Raw genomic sequence first — 17,971 nt, forward strand, 5'->3', positions numbered from 1 at the left:
TAGGTGAATGAATGAAGAGCAGGCTGACAATCCACAGGAATTTAAAACAGTTTTTAATCAGATTACAAACAAAACCAGTGTTGAGATTTCTCAACTATCCAGTTGATAGCTGAGAAGGTGATACAGAGCCCAGAAGAATATCATCACATGTAAGTTATTTACAAAAGCTAACCCAAGCTGGTTTTAGAAAAGGCAGAGGAACTAGAGATCTAATTGCCAACATCCGCTGGATCTTGAAAAAGCAAGAGAGTTCCAGAAAAACATCTATTTCTGCTTTATTGACTATGCCAAAGCCTTTGTGTGGATCACAATAAACTGGAAAATTCTGAAAGAGATGCGAATACCAGACTACCTGACCTGCCTCTTGAGAAACCTATATGCAGGTCAGGAAGCAACAGTTAGAACTGGACATGGAACAACAGACTGGTTCCAAATAGGAAAAGGAGTACGTCAAGGCTGTATATTGTCACCCTGCTTATTTAACTTCTATGCATACTACATCATGAGAAACGCTGGGCTGGAAGAAACACAAGCTGGAATCAAGATTGCCGGGAGAAATATCAATAACCTCAGATATGCAGATGACAGCACCCTTATGACAGAAAGTGAAGAGGAACTAAAAAGCCTCTTGATGAAAGTGAAAGAGGAGAGTGAAAAAGTTGGCTTAAAGCTCAACATTCAGAAAACGAAGATCATGGCATCTGGTCCCATCACTTCATGGGAAACAGATGGGGAAACAGTGGAAACAGTGTCAGACTTTATTTTGGGGGGCTCCAAAATCACTGCAGATGGTGATTGCAGCCACGAAATTAAAAGATGCTTACTCCTTGGAAGGAAAGTTATGACCAACCTAGATGGCATATTCAAAAGCAGAGATATTACTTTGCCAACAAAGGTCCATCTAGTCAAGGCTATGGTTTTTCCAGTGGTCATGTATGGATGTGAGAGCTGGACTGTGAAGAAAGCTGAGTGCTGAAGAATTTGATGCTTTTAAGCTGTGCTGTTGGAGAAGACTCTTGAGAGTCCCTTGGACTGCAAGGAGATACAACCAGTCCATTCTGAAGGAGATCAGTCCTGGGTGTTCTTTGGAAGGACTGATGCTGAAGCTGAAACTCCAGTACTTGGGCCACCTCATGTGAAGAGTTGATTCATTGGAAAAGACTGTAATGCTGGGAGGGATTGGGGGCAGGAGGAGAAGGGGACGACAGAGAATGATGGCTGGGTGGCATCACTGACTCGATGGACGTGAGTTTGAGTGAACTCCAGGAGTTGGTGATGGACAGAGAGGCCTGGCGTGCTGTAATTCATGGGGTCGCAAAGAGTTGGACACGACTGAGCGACTGAACTGAACTGAACCCATAAAAAGCTTAACCTCACAGAATATAATCACTAGTAAAAGAATCTAAAACGCCTGATGCATACTTGAGCAAAATCAAAGGTCAAGATTGGAGGAGGTCTACAAAGATTAGAGCTCCGTTACTTCCAACAAAGAAAAGTAAAAATGATAGTACAGGTAGTCAGTAACACTTTGAGTACTTAGGTTAGACAAGGAACTCTTCACAGAATCTTGCACATGTTGGCTTGTTTAATTTTCATGACTGTATTATTAATGTTCAGCTTCCCTGGTAGCTCAGATGGTAAAGAATCTGCCTGCAATGCAGGAGACCTGGGTTCGATCCCTGGATCAGGAAGATCCCCAAGAGAAGGAAATAGAAACCCACTCCAGTATTCTTGCCTGGAAAATCTCATAGGCAGACGAAGCCTGGTGAACTACAGTCCATAGGGTCAAAAAAGAGTCAGACATGACTTAGTAACTAAACAACAATAACAACACTATTAATTTTACTATTACCTCCATTTTTACAGATGAGAAAATTAAGACAGAAGGTGTAACTTCTCATGCTTCCCTGTCTTCTTCCCTGTGCTTCTCTTGAAGGCAAAATCTGCTCACAAGGCAGTCTGCTCCAGAGTCCCTATTCCTATTCATGACACTACTGTGCCTTGCCAAAAATAACAGCTACTATTTATTTAGTACTTATCATGTGCTAGAACTCCACCCACAATCACCTATGCAATCCTCTTGATAACCCTCTGAGGTCAATATATAATTATCTGTATCATATAAAGAAGGAAACTGAGGCACAGAGAGTGACTTGCCTAAGGTTGCACATCTGGTAAAATCACAGTGACTTGCCTTGGGTCACAGAGCAAGTGAGGATTTAATCCAGGAGTCTGGCTCCAGAGTTCACTCCCAAACACTATTCTCTCTTGCTTCTCAGCGGTTCTTGGCTTTGCCATCAGAGATGAACACACCTCAACTTCAAGTCTGATGAAACCATTGCCAAGTGTCCCAGCATCTCCCTGGGCTCTCTCTGCCCTGGAACCTCATTTCCACTCCCTTGACTGTCTCATATGCACACCTCATTGGTATTTTCTCTCCACCAGGATTCTCCTCACTGATGTAATCAGATGTAACTTCCACTTTAAATAAATTTGAGAAACAGAATGAATTCTTGAATCAAAGTGTGAACCTAATCTCAGACTCCAGTGTAACAAAACTGTACAGTAATGCCTACTAGGAAATCACGCCAGAAAAATCATCCAGCAGAAAAAAAATGGGAAAGAAGGTTACAGAAGTTTTAAATAAGAAAGTACTACAAAGAAATATTTCCTGCAGGAACTAGAAGCAAGAACGTGCATTTAGATGAGAAAAAGGACAAACCGACTGGCTAAAGCCGACAGGGAAAAATACAAAGGAAAGCAAAGGAAAACTAAACAGCTCTAAGATAATTTGCCAAGTTCTAGTGTGAGATACAGTCAAAACTCAGCATGCTGCAAAGATGACCATCATCTTAAATGCTTGCTCATCAAAGAGTTTTCAGCTCCATGGAGATTAAGTTGTTTCAAGGACCGGCCTGCAATCTATGTCATTTTTAATGAAAGTAAGTGAATAAAGGAAAACCTGCCTTGTAGCAATGTTAGCAACCATATCTAACCCAGAAAGCAAAGAGCAACAATCCTCTCTCTTTAGAGCTTCAAGACTTGGCCTTTGGGAACATTTCCCTGTATGGTGAGTGCAGATTTGCCTTCCAGGAGAACATGGAAATGAGGGAGACAGATGAGGGCTTGCTTGTTGCAGAGATAACAACCCTTCCAAATTCTAACTTCCCTGAATGTACTCAGTGACCCCTGACCGCACCATAAACTCCAAAAAATGATTTTCCTCTTTTTTTCCTTTAGCAGAAGTAAGAAACATGTTCTGTGTAATTTTCATTCTGAATAAAATTCATGGAAAAGATGGGGCTTCCCTGGTGGCTCAGTGGTAAAGAATCTGCTTGCCAAGGCAGGAGACACAGGTTCAGTCCCTGATCTGGGAAGATCCCACATGCCATGGAGCAACTAAGCCCGTGTGCCACAACCAGTAAGCCTGTGCACCAGAACCCGGGAGCCGCAACTACTGAGCCCACGTGCTGCAGCTACAGAAGTCTGCGTGTGCTACAGCCCATGCTCTGCAGCAAGAGGAGCCACACAGTGAAAAGCCTACACTGCAACTAGAGAGCAGCCCCACTCACGTGACGAAAGAAAAGCTTGAGCAGCGACAAAGACCCAGCACAGCCAAAAATAATAAATAAATACACTCATATTAAAAACATTTAGGCAAAAGAAAAGCTAATCCAAAGCTACATTAGACTGAAGACTAAGAATGTGTTTTCTGTTAACACAGAACCACCAGAGCTGTTGAGTTTCGTACAGTTAGATAAAGTGGACCGTCAAGACAGTTCCCAGTGCATTTGTGTCTTAAGAGGAGAGAAGTATCTGCCACATACACGCTTAACTCATCAGTATCAATAAAGATGCCGTACGTAATTACTTAACACAATCTTCATGCTTTAGTGCGCTTCCTCACATAAGCAGTGGCAACTGTATAATTAAAATACAGACCTTTCAGGGTGGTGAATCCCTTTCAAATAGAACCCTTTCAAGGTCTGCAAAGTCGTTACTGATAGCCGTGACTAAGGACAGCATTTGAAGAAATGCATGTAGAGTATCTAACAGTAGACTAATTCTAACACTCTTACCTTTAAAGTTTTATAGTAAATGGCCCTGTTGATTTCCAGTGGAAATAAATTTTGCTCTTCTCCTGAGCAAGCCCAATTCACATAGCGCAGCCAGTTCCCCTTCTCTGGATCGGTGGCATCAATGCACATCCATCCCAAATTTGGGTAATAGACCTTGGATGGGGGAAAAGGACAGCTGTTAAAATAGGGGTATCTTTTAAATGTTTCCATTTTCAATTTTTAAGGCAATTCCTGTTCATTATATGGAAGTACTCCATAAAGCATTTCACATCAACAGAATAAGCAGCATAAAAAAGGAAATAAAAATGAAAGCTGAGGTCCAAAATGATATAATCCTCATTAGTTATTTTTCTATTTGGGTGTAATTTTTTTCTGCTAAACTTTATGTGCTATATAATAAATGTGCTTGATGGTCTCCAAATCCTTCGCAAACACGAACACGAGGCCTAATGATAGCTCTCCTCCCCATAGAACAGAGAAGTGCAAGACTGCAGCAGTGCTCCTCAGCACCCAAACGCCCTCAGCCTCCTGGGCTGTTCAGCAATTCCAGAGTGGGGGTCCAGTCCTGCTGGGGTCCACAGCTCAGCAGGTGCCTTTGCTGCAGTGCTGACAGAAACTTCAGTAAGGAAGCATGCAGTGTGAACCTCCCTCCATGTGGGTGATAGGGCGTGATGCTTTTTCTGCAGACTCTGTTGACCTTAAACACTTCTCTACCCAGAGAATCTGTATTCTGGGAAATATCAGTTTCCTTCTGAAACAAGACCAAAATCCTGACCTGTCTCTGAGGAGTCAGATCAGCTCCACACTTGCAAGACGGAAGCCCTCCCTGATTATCCACTCTCCATCAACTCCTCCTCCTAGAGGCCTCTGGCTCTCATGCCTTCATTTAAAGAGAGTCTATTGAGCAGCTGTTTCTTACTTTGTAGATACATACATACATACATACATCTATGTTCTACTTTCCCAAATTTAGACTGTAAAACACTTGATTAGGCACTGAAATAGAATCAACTGGTGACAGTCTGTCAAAAACAAAGCAAAAGAAATGAGTCTTCTACTTTCTCCTTTGGAAGAAAGGAGAGAATCTTGATGCTTCCATTTCTTTCCTACAGTCAAGACCCTCACCGCTCACGTCTTCTTTTCACATTAAACACTGTTTGCTTACTGCAGGTTTCTTTCCTTCAGGAACAAAGCCTCCACTCTTGGCTCTTCTGGGCATGCCTGTGTCTCCCAGCCCAGGACTGCCAGGGCGGTGCCCACCTTACTGGCCCATGAACACCACTTTCTTCCTGCTAGGGGTTACACATCTGGCATAATGCTGCATGCTTTCCATATTATCTCATTTAACCTTATGCATCAGGTTATTACCCCTTTTTGCCACATGTGGCAATTAAGGATCAAAGATTATATAACTTTCCCAAAGTCACTCACTTAGTTGAGTACTAAAGATGACCTTAATCCCAGCGCTGCTTGACCTCTATTTATCAGTCCCTTCCTTGACCATCCCAGCTAAAACTATGAAGCCTTGTCTTCCCATCAGCACCCCCAGTTATCTAGTCATCTCCTGATTTATTTTTCTTCATGGTACTTATGCTCTTATTTTCCTACTTAGTAACTGTTTCCCCACACCAGAGTATCAGCTCCATGAGAAAATATCTGAGTCTTTGCATTCACTATAGTACCTCTAAGACTTTGCCCAGTGCCTGGCAGAGAGTAGGCTCTCAACAAATAACTATGAAATTAATGAAATGACATTATCATACACAAATGTATAACTATCATCATTTAATGAGCACCTACTATGTGACAGGGATCATGCTAGAAAGTGCTTTGCAGTTAACTTTATTTACTCCCCACTAAGTGTCAAGGACAGTATTTTCACTATCCTGTAAGAACCCACAGTCAGTTTATTCAGCAGCTGGTTGCTTACTATAACATCTCTCTGCACCACCTGAAAAGAGGCTATACAGGTCACATCTGACTCCTTTTCAAACTCACTGTCACACTCACTCTCGGCTCGGCTCACACATGAGCAGGCACACACACACTCTTCACCCTTGAAAACAAAGAGGAAGTGTAGCCCCACGGGGTATGTGTGGAAGAGACAGAATCACAACACAAAATTTAAACTTCACACACCAAAATAATTTAAGGTGCTTTACTTTAAAATGCTTATGAGATACTTTTGCCAAGTTTGCCAGTATGATAAAATAACAAAAATGGGAATATTTAGTTGGTCTTTTAAGAGTGTCAGTCCATACTGGTTACTTTTTAGTAACTTAGGGATGAAAAGGCTTGTTTTGATTTATCATAGGAGACAGCAGAGTTCCCACACACTCCCACGCACATACTGACACAGCTACAAACACTGCAGAGATGGTGCTGGAAAATCCCACACAGTTAAAGGCAGCTGGAGAGAAGTAACAAGAGTCTACCTACCACCTGGAGGATAACACTAAGACTGTGCCGGAATTTCCTGGCTTGCAGATCAATAATGACCCTTGCAAAGAGCAAGGTGTTCCACTTGAGTAAAGTTTTTATGTAGAGCTCATTTTGTTACAAAAGAGACTAAAGAATCTACTAAGTCACACTTAAACTAAAATGCTCAATTTTATAGAAAAGATGAACACTTCAGTTTTTTAAAAAGTGCAAACTAGTAATTCACAAAGAAATACACATGGCCAAAATCTCAAGGAAAAAAAGTAAATTTACCTAATAATCAAAAATAAGTAATTTTTAAAATTCACAAAATGGTTAAAAATTGTTTTTTAAGGAGGAAAAAAAACCACACAGAATTAGAAAGCAGACGTTCTCCCAAAATGCTGATCATAGAATAAACTGGAATCTTTTTTCAGATCAAACTAAGCAATACTGACTAAAGAACTTTAAAATGCACATGCTTTAGTCAGCATATACACTTGTAGGAATTTATTCTCATGAGATATTGGGCAACCACACCAAGATGTACGTACAAAGATGTCCACAGGAGTGTGGTTTACTATAGACTCACTGTGAAACGGAGAACACCACAGATTTGCTCAGTACAGTAATATCGGAATATAGTGGAATAATAGACAGACTTTAAAAAATACTGTTGTATGAATGACTAACTGACTGATATGGAAACTTTTACTTCCTGTAATCTTTGCATTTCTTAAGAATTTTCTCAGTAGTAAACATACATTAGCTCTATAATTAGCAGAAAAAGATGACCAGAAGATATAGAAATATTATCAGTAGAAAAGACAGCCATAATACACTGATGACTGAATAAAGCCATTTATAAAAAGTATGGCTTAAACATATGAATATATGAAGAGAAAAATGATCTGAAATCTAAATGCATGAACATGTTAATAATAGTTTCCTCAGAAAATGGGATTCTTCATACTTTTCATTTTCCTTCTTCTGCTTATCTGAATCTTCTACCTTCTCTCCACTAATTTAGTATAATCTCTATGTAAAAAGGGAAGAGGGTGGGGAGAGCAGGCTAGGAAGGCAGCCAAGCTCTGTTGAATGCTAGGCTCACACTCCCATCCTCTTCCCATCACTGTCACCATCATCATCACACACACATCTTTAAAAAAATATGTAGCCGTCTCATTTTCACTGAGTTTCACCTGTAATTGGAACTGGGAGGAAAATGTGTTTTCACGCAATTTCTACCATAGCTGGAATTCCAACTGGTTTCCAACCAGAGTTAACTTCAGTGACTGATACACAGAACTGTATCTCTAAAGTGTGACAGAATTACGCTCAATATATGTGCAAGTCACGAGACTGCACATGTACCACCACACTATGAAGTCAGGGTGGGGAAAGACAGGGAGAATGAGACTCCTGTCCTTTCAGGCAGAGACAGTGCCAAGACAGGTCCAACTCACACCCCAGCTCTAACTCAACAATGTTACATAACAAATCTATTTCCACATCCTTATTAGGACCGAGAAATACTCAGCTGACTTGATCCTAAGGAGAGATACTTCCATATAATCAATAGTTTTTCCTCTGTAAACAGTCTCTGTTTACAAAGCAAAGAAAGTGAAAGTTGAAAGTGAAGTCGCACAGTCATGTCCGACTCTTTGCAACCCTATGGACTGTAGCCTACCAGGCTTCTCTGTCCATGGGATTTTCCAGGCAAGAGTACTGGAGTGAGTTGCCATTTCCTTCTCCAGGGGATATTCCCAACCCAGGGATCGAACCCATGTGTCCTGCATTGCAGGCAGATTCTTTACCACTGAGCCATTTAAAAATTTCATATAACCCTAGAAATCGTACTCAAAATGTTCTGTGTTTATGTACATTTGTATATTTGCTGGGGAGATTTTCGAAGGGGTCCACAACATGCCGAAGACTAAGACTCTCTAGGTAGACTCTGCTAGTGGCAAGATCACTGAACAGGCAGCATGAAACCTGGGCATCCTGACTGACAGCTTCAGAACCCCAGGCAGGCCAACTGCTTTCAGATCCGTCATCTGTGGAAAGATTTAGGGTGTTCCTAGTATTCTTTATTTCACAAAAAAAATCCCCACAGGGTACTGTCATTCGTCTATATAATACCACAAGTATTATATGCCAAGCTCAGTGCTCCAGAACTGAGGACAGTGCCTGTCACATGGTAAGCTTAACAGAGGGGTTAAATAAGTAAATAAACTCTCAATTTTCTCCTTGTACCATTAACATGCTGTCAATCGAGTAACAAGTTCACTTATTCAGAAAGATGGCTTAGTTCTCTGTACTTCAATGTCCCCACCCTCCTGAAGGTACTAAGAGAAGAAGAACACTGGTGCAGCAGTTTCTGTGACAAACAACTCTACGGCTAGCCCACTTTTAAGTAACAGCTTCAAAATCTTTGCACTTCTATTAACCACACTGCTTCACAGCAAACCTAAGATCCCAGACATCACCACGGTCACTCCCTCTCTCTTACACACAGACAAGGGCTCAGCAGACTTTCTACAAAGGGCCAGGAAATATTTTCAGCTTTACAAACCATACGATCTCAGTCACAACTGCTCAACTTGGCCACTACAGGGCAAAAGCAGCCACAATCAATATGTAAACAAGTGAATATTGCTGTGTTTCAACAAAACTTTATTGATGAACTGAAGTTTGAATTTCATATACTTTTCATGTGTCACAAAACACTTGATCTTTGTTTAAACCACTTGAAAATGTAAAAACCATTCTCAGCTCTTGGACTGCAAAAACAGATGACAGGTTGGATTTCCCCCATGAGCTACGTCTTTTCTTAGGACATTCTGCATGGTGTAGAAGTGGGAAAGGAACAGTAAGAGCTGAGCAGTACTTTCTGACAAAAGGGTCTACAGAATCAGCTGGTTGACTTCTCTACTCTTTTATAGTTTTGTCCATTTTTAAATCAGAAATACTTTGAAATTAGAAGAACTGAGATAGCAAAAATCATGAAATGTGCTTGTTAGTAGCTGATCATAACAGTGCTGAATGATAAAAAGTTTGTTTTCACTTCTGAAAAAAAAAACTATTCAATATTAAAGTCTCATTATACAGAAATAAATTCTCTATCAATTTTAACTGAAATGCAATTCTACTTCTTCTCTCTACCCTCTGGACTCAAAATTTGTTGCCTGAATAATAACATACAAATGGAAGCAGTGGACTATCAGTTTTCATTGATAAGAAAGAAGGGCAAAAACTATCAAAAAACATCAACAATATTGGTTTTAAAAAGCTAGGAAGGAATATTCACCCCTGGTGGCTATATGAATTAGTGCAATCCCTTTGGAGGTCTGTTAGGAAATTTTACCGAAACTTAAAATGTACATAACTTTTGACTCAACAATTATACTTCTAGGAATTTATCTTAAGAATTAAGAAGACAACCAGACAAGTGAGCAAATATGTATATACAGTTAGTTTGATATTTGGAAGAATTTGGGTTTCTTTTTTAATATTATGGAAGTAGAGATGACTTACAGTGCTGTGTTCATTTCTGCTGGTACAGCAAAGTGATTCAATTATATATATAAGTATATTCTTTTTCATTATATTGAATATAGTGCCCTCTCCCATACAGTAAGTATACCTTGTTCTCTGATCCTATACTAGCATCTGCGAATCCCAAACTCCCAATCCTTCTCTTCCAAAGAATTATTAACATCATGCAAAGACTAAAACTACTTAAATGTCCACTGGTTTAACAGTGGAAGGAAACAATGGAATTCTAGGTAGCTATAAGAAATAATGACGTGGATAAGCATTTGAAGTGGGATATACATTTGACATGTACACATCTACAACATATTAAGATAAAAAAGCATGTTACAAAACTGCATACATATACTGTTTGATCTCAACTGTGTATGAAATGTCTACATATAGTGTTTATATAGGTAGCTGTGTGAGAGAGACAGAAGGAAAACAAGAGGCAAAGAAACAGAGTTAAAAGAATGCATGTCATGGTGTTGACTGGTGATTTTTACTTTCTCATTTATAATTTTCTGTTTATATTATTTTGCAATGACCATGTATTACTTTCATAATTTAAAAAAGACTTATTAGAAGGTACAACACCATGAGTGGCCCCTAATGTAAACCATGGACTCTGGGCAATAATGGTGTGTCCGCTGTAACAAATACCCCGTTCTGGTGGAAATGAAGCCAGTGAGGGAAGCTGTGTATGCATGTCTCATGGAGGTTGGGGCAGGGGGGAGAAGGAGATATAGAAACTCAACTTTCTGCTCAATTTTCCTGTTAACCTAAAGTGCTCTAAAAACTAAGTGAAAGTGAAGTCGCTCAGTCGTGTCCGACTCTTTGCAACCCGTGGACTGTAGCCCACCAAGCTCCTCCGTCCATGGGTTTCTCCAGGCAAGAATACTGGAGTGGGTTGCCATTTCGTTCTCCAGAGGATCTTCCCAACCCAGGGACTGAACCCAGGTCTCCCACATTGCAGGCGGACACTTTAACAAGGCTATTCTTAAAAATACATATTAAAACATGCAAACAATTCAAAAGTTCTGTTCATTAGAAACAATCTGAGCCCCACAGAAGTGAATGTGAAAGGCTTCAGAATACTGCACGTTGCTCAGTGTGTGTGTGTGTGTGTGTGTGTGTGTGTGTGTGCGCGCGCGCGCGCGCCCGCGCGTGCGCGTGTGTGTGTGTGTGTGGCGGTGGGACGGGTACATGGAGTCCAGTGTTTGGCCTGCCAGCAATTCCCCACCAGGAACTGACCACAGAGTACTCTCCTCTTTCCAGAAACTGACTGTTCCATGCATTCACCCTGAGGATACTCTCCTGTTTCTCTCCTGTTATTTCTGATATAATAGCATGCTTTCAGCGGAAACTTAGAGGACTGAAGGCTGCATAAGACAGTCAAGGGCTCAAGAAAAGCAATTTAACACTTTCTCATAGATTAGCTTTAAAATGGAGTTCTAGTGGAGGCGAAAGACCAGGTTGCTAAAAGATAAACTGGTCTTAAGGGGCTGTAATGGACGAACAAATGCCAGGTGAGATTTTTAATGATAAGCAGTATCTGTGACATTAAGAGGAGGCATTCTGATGCAAGTCAGAGGATAACACCAAAGTTAGAATAAGTTAATGGGGAAACACTAAATTTTACCTGGATTTTTATTTTCTTTATAAGAAATATGTACATTATAATTTTTGCTTCCTATACTTTGCCAAATACATACTTCCACATGTGTATGTCAAATATATCTACTTCTATTTTAACAGAGCAAAAAGGTTTAGAGGTTTCTATATGGAATATAGACCTCAGAGCTGAAACCATTTGAATGACATCCAGATTTTTTTTTTAATTGCAGGGAAGAAAATCCAGCCTTGACAAGAACTAAATCTTTAAACCTGACTAACAAGAACTGGCCGTGTTATAAGGATTCCCAACTATGGCAGAACATAAGGAGAAGTATCTTAAATTAACAATGGGATGTTAACAGGAAAAACTGAATCTCTAATACATCATGGCTCCAAATTATACTTTTTAAACAAGCTACTACGAATTCATACTTTAAGAATTTCAAGGCAAATGAAACCTAATTAACAAAAGGTACTATTAGTAACTTATATAAAATGCCCAACAATATCAAATTGTTATGTTGAGTAAAGCAGGTACCACAAACTTAGGTTTAATATTAATGACATTTGTTCAACCTTAGATACACACAGAACTAGAGTACGTGTTCTCTGGTTCCTCACCAGGATTAATGCTAACCTGATAAAGCATGTCTGTTGGTTTCCCTTGTGAAACTTCTAAAACTAAAAATACAGTTTATTTCAGAACATAATTTTGTGGTTCAGACATTTTTAAGCATTTGGCCATTATCTTGAATAATTAAATTTTTTTTTTGGTTGGGCATTTTTTCCACAAATACAGCACTCTTTTAACTTGAAAGTTGTGAAATAACAAAGTAATTACTCCCATGGTAAATCATCATTTCCTAAGTCCCCTTGGGTTAAATATCACTATATATATTATAAGAGATTCAGAGAAACTCTCAAAATTACTGAGAGAAACTGTTAGAATTCTCAAGGCAAGAAACACTGTTCACAGCACTGAGAAAAAGAACAACATACCACAGACGGACAAACACCACAGAACTTCTTGACTGAAACTCCCCAGACATTTCCCAGGCAAATTTTATTTTTAGGCTTTTATATGTTTACATGTTAAACAGATGTGATTTCCACCTAAGACAATCTGACAGGAATGCTTTTCCTCACCACCAAAAAAACTTCTCTGGCTGGGAGTCATGCCATTGAGTTCCACAAGAACCTGAAGAGTTTCACGGAGGCTGCTGACCTGAATTAGATTTAATAGAAATGCTTAATTCATAGGCAACTCTTTAAGAAACAATAATAAGATATTTTATCTTCACAGCTTTCTTCATGAGATTATTTTTTATTCTCCCCATTTTTAAACGGAGGGTTTTAGGGCCCAAAGGTTAAGGGCCCTACCCAGGTCACAAAGGCAGGATTTGAACCCTGGCTCAGTCGGTCAAAGAATCCAGCTGTAATGTAGGAGACGGACTGCAACACAGCCAACCTAGACTCGATCCAACCGAGTTCGACCCCTGAATGGAGAAGATACCCTGGAGAAGGAAACGGCAACCCATTCCAGTATTCTTGCCTGGGAAATTTCACGGACAGAGGAGCCTGGCAGGTCCATGAGGTCGCAAGAGTCGGACACAATTTAGTGACTACACCAGCGCCACCAAACCAATGAAGCATTTCTTAAATGCCTACTGTCAGGCAGCAGGACACATGGACACGTGGTTCTGCTCTGACAACACCCTCCACACGTGTGCCCACAAAGGGAGCCACTCCCTCTGGTCTACACCGCTTCCCTGCATAAGGAGTGTGTGACTGCTCCCCATCTTCCAGGATCATTGAGAGAATGTGAAACAAACAGAATGAAAGCCTTTCTAAAAAGCCAAAGCACTACACAAACACGGCTTCTCAGGTGGCTCAGTAGTGAAGAATCGCCTGCCAGTGCCGGAGACACAGGTCCGATCCCTGGGTCAGGGAAACTCCCTGGAGAAGGAAATGTCAACCCACTCCAGTATTCTCACCTGGGAAATCCCATGGACAGAGAAGCCTGGTGGGCTACAGTCCATGAGGAAGCAAAAGAGCTGGACACTACTTAGGAACTAAACAACAACAACTATATACACAGTGTGCTAAGTATGTCCAACTCTGAATGTTTCAGCAACACAGAGATTACTTTCTAAATGACAGAAAAGATCCTAACTGTACTTTATTGATATTAGCGGCCACCTTGGTGTGTCTTTTACTGGCGTTCGTCTGCAAGCCTATAAGTGGCAGACCAAACTCTCAGCTGCAAGGCAAAGCAAAGCAACCTGAACAAGGCAAATAAAACACCAATTTGACATTTATTGTTGAAGACAGCAAAGCACTTTCAAACTACAAATGTGAACAGCCATCTGTATCCAAGGAAACACATTTTCTATTAAAAATATTCTTTATTTTAAAGAACATGTTAAGTTGACTAATTTCAGAAGGTCAAATCCTGAGAAGATAAATCCTTTAAAATAAATCCTTTCAAATCCTTTAAAAATGTACTGAACTCTGATAAGCAAAGGACAAGGAGCATTTCTTACCTCCCACATGTATACATTATTCTTAACCTGAGATCTTTTTTTCTTGTCACCGACAAATGGCCCAAACTTTTTGCCTTTTAAAATTGGTTTAGTGGCCCAGACACCTAGAAAATAAAACCAACAGTTTCACAATGCATTGTGGTTAAAGACTAAAGCACTAAAAGCAATTCAGTTACTGAAAAGACTAGTCACCCTAAAAGCAAGACAATGTTAACTGAGATCACAGAAAATCAAATTAAATCAAGTATTCAAACGGGATTTTTATTTTTCTTCTTAACAGTCTTCTGTATTCTTCTAATAGCCTGTAAAGAATCTATATTGTTTTATAAGTAGGAAAGATTATCTTATGGGTTTTTTTTTTTAATCTTTACATGTAAAATTACCCAGATAGCATAATCACAAACACTTGGAGAAGAGATAATCACAACAATTAAGAGAAAAAAATATCGAATGCAGTAAAAATGCAAAGTTCCTCTTTCTCCTTTTCTACAGATTTCAAGTTGTCAAAAAAAGAAAAGAAAAAAGAAAGAAAAAACACCCTTAAATGGTTAGAAACATAGTGTCCTGTAGTAAACGTTTTTGAAGTTTCTTTGCTCTCTGCTCTGTTTCCTGAAAGCTTAAACAACTCACTCTTCAGAGTTTAAACCAACCAAGACGTATGCTGCTTTGTGGTATTCTCAGGGGTATTTCTATAGTCTTCACAGTGACCATAAGGCAAACAAGATGCAGAAGCAGTGGGTAAAACGGCAGGAGACACCCTAGCCGATGGACCCAGTGCCACAGCAGCTCTTACTGACAGCACTGCTCTGAACATGCTCCCTTGCCTTTTGGGCTCAATTTCCTCATGTACAGATGAAGGCTGTGGTCTCAGCCAGTGGCTCAGCCATGATGAACTAATTCCACCACCTGTAAATCTGCTATGAATCCCATTTGATATCCCAGCTAATAACTAATTAGTGGAGAGATAAAATCAACAACTTTCATGAACAAATTACTCACTGAATAATTCTCAGCAAGAATTAGGAAAAGCATTTATTAAAAATTAATTCACACACATATATATCAGAATATCAGAAGAACACCTTTAAAAAAAGAAAACAGGACATAAACATGATTTCTTCCAAGACTGTACTCTAACTTTTGTAACTTATTTCCTTAGCCTTCTATCTAAAGATTAGAACACAAAAACAAGACTCAATACAAAAAAGTTGGGCTATATTCAACAAGAAATTCTAGGAAGAAGCATTGGGACATGCTCATCATTCAAATATCCACTGAGGCCCATGAAGAGCATCAGTTACTGGAGGCATAAAGATAAATAAGAAATGAAGGCACTCACGATCAATGCAAGTGATGGATATGAAAACAAATACAAAATAATGAAATAAATATAATACCATCATCACACTCAAATCACAATGAAATCAGAGGCGGAAGCAATACATTCTGCGGGAAGAAGAGCCCTGGGGAGACTCAAAGGAAGGGGCCGCTCAGGCTGAGTCACGAAGGAGGGTGGGTGTGTGCGAAGGTGTTCCTGTCCACCCTGGATTCTTAACTGGAAAACAAACTCTTCAAAACAAGCCAAGAGTATATATGTGTTGCTTTTGGAGTGAGCTCCCCACCTGAGAAGCCCCCAGAGGAAGCCTGGCCACAGCCCGCTCTCCCTGCCCTCTCCTCCCCTGACCCTAGCACTCACCAATCCGAGTTTTGTCAACAGCAGATGGGAAAAGCCTCACTTCTTCCGGAAGTCCTCGAAGCACATGTTCAGGTACCTCGGCCAGGGTCTCCGTGGTTGCCACAGGCTCAGCTGCGTTCTGCAAGTTAAGAAACAGAAGGATAATACCAAAAAGAAGAAAACCCAGTTCTGTTTTGACTTTTTTTTCTGGTCCAATAAACAAATATGCAAAAATGTAAGTGAAACCTAAAGCTGGCAAGCCAGACTAAAACGATGATGTCAAGCATTTCAGAAGGTGCTTTTTTGCTTGTTTGTGAGTCTCCAAAGGAAACCACTGTAACCTTCAAGCACGTCTGTGTTCATTTCACTTGCTCCAGCCACCTGTGACCATTTTAAAAATATGTAAACCTTCGGCACCATACTGTTTTAATCTCCCACAGAATCTGGTAGCAAATTACATCTTAAGCTTACTTTTAAATCAAAGACTACCATCAGCATCTTAGGATGTTAAAAAAAAATTAACACTCCCTATTTAAGTGAACACTTTTGGCACATGCTGTAAAGGCCATGCCAGCCAACTGGACCCCCATCCCATCCACGCTTTCATTCCTCCACCAACAAAAGCCTGACAATTTCCAGCAAGAACACTACAATTTATTTTGGGCCCTCCACGGAAGTGTGACCTTTCCAGGAAACAGTACTATATCACCGTATACCAAGTAACTAAACAGCAACACCTCCTCAAAATTACAGTCTCAGAGAAATAGAGAATTTAGAAATTACTAAGTATATGCGAAAATTCATTGTAAATATCATATAAAATTCCTATTACATTTGTATCTGAAGGAATGGAAAAAAAATAGAAATCTAAGGGAATAGAAAAGGGAGAACCGAGTCAACTCATAGATCATGACTGTTATTCTAAAACTAACTTTCAAATCAAAGGAAAATCAGGTGGCTATAACTGGCACCACATAGACCCTAAAGAATTGATGTGCAGGTCACGACCCTGCTAAGAATGATAGGTTTTGTAGTCTGAATGTTCTTTATTTTACTTCGCAAAGGGAAATATTTCTGAAGGACTTTCAAAGGGACCAACATAGGCAAACAGCAAAGTGGAAGTTTAAGTCACTCAGTCATGTACTTGCAACTCCAGGGTCTATTGCCTGCCAGGCGCCTCTGTCCATGGGATTCTCCAGGCAAGAATACTGCAGTGGGTTGCCATTCCCTTGTCCAGAGGATCTTCCCAATCCAGGGACCAAACCTGGATCTCCTGTATCACAGGCAGGTTCTCTCCTGTCTCTGTGCCAGCAGGGAAGCAGCAAACTCCAAGATAAAATGATTAATTTTCCCACAATGACGATCTTGTAGTTTTAAGAATGCTTTGTGCCAAGAAGAGAGTATCATTCAAATTTCTATACTCCTAGCATTTCAACTTAAAAAAAATATCAACAGGCTGCTTGGAAAGAAGTAGATCCCACAACAACAAGCAAATTATTGTGAAAGTCTGCTGCTGCTGCTGCTGCTGCTGCTAAGTCGCTTCAATCGTGTCCAACTCTGTGCGACCCCATAGACGGCAGCCCACCAGGCTCCCCCGTCCCTGGGATTCTCCAGGCAAGAACACTGGAGTGGGTTGCCATTTCCTTCTCCAATGCATGAAAGTGAAAAGTGAAAGTGAAGTCGCTCAGTCGTGTCCAACTCTTAGCGACTCCATGGACTGTAGCCCAGCAGGCTCCTCCGTCCATGGGATTTTCCAGGCAAGAGTACTGGAGTGGGGTGCCATTGCCTTCTCCAGTGAAAGTCTACTCTGCTATTTTGAGTTGGAATGTACAAAAGTGGGCACATAAGGCCTGGGGATCGTTCCCTGGACAGGGCAGATGTGACGGTGTGTGTACTCCAGAAGCACACACACTTCCATCCTGCTTGATTAGGCCTTGGTCCTGACAGTATCACCAAGCACAAGTTCAACACCTTCCTAAACATGCGAATATCAAAACTGCCCCAGAAAATGATCTTATGGTATTTTTTAGTAGCTAAAGTGTGAATAAATTTAGCACACAAATTTCTCACTTCTAAATACAGTACTCTCATTTTTAAAAAAT

General features: G+C 40.3%; 1 protein-coding gene across 5 annotated transcripts in view; it reads right to left on the bottom strand.

Moving 5' to 3' along the window:
• The window catches only part of PRDM2 (PR/SET domain 2), a 131,973-nt gene that overhangs the window by 81,440 nt on the left and 32,562 nt on the right, over window positions 1–17,971 (bottom strand). For all 5 annotated transcript variants that reach the window (XM_018060604.1, XM_018060600.1, XM_018060601.1 and 2 more), the window contains exons 3-5: window positions 15,891–16,008; window positions 14,195–14,298; window positions 4,080–4,232 (exon numbers count right to left, since the gene is read on the bottom strand). In XM_018060604.1, the coding sequence (XP_017916093.1) occupies window positions 4,080–4,232; window positions 14,195–14,298; window positions 15,891–16,008 (375 nt within the window). The remainder of the gene's footprint in view (window positions 1–4,079; window positions 4,233–14,194; window positions 14,299–15,890; window positions 16,009–17,971) is intronic.

This window comes from Capra hircus, chromosome 16 (genome assembly GCF_001704415.2).
Source record: "Capra hircus breed San Clemente chromosome 16, ASM170441v1, whole genome shotgun sequence".
Lineage (NCBI taxonomy): Eukaryota > Metazoa > Chordata > Mammalia > Artiodactyla > Bovidae > Capra > Capra hircus.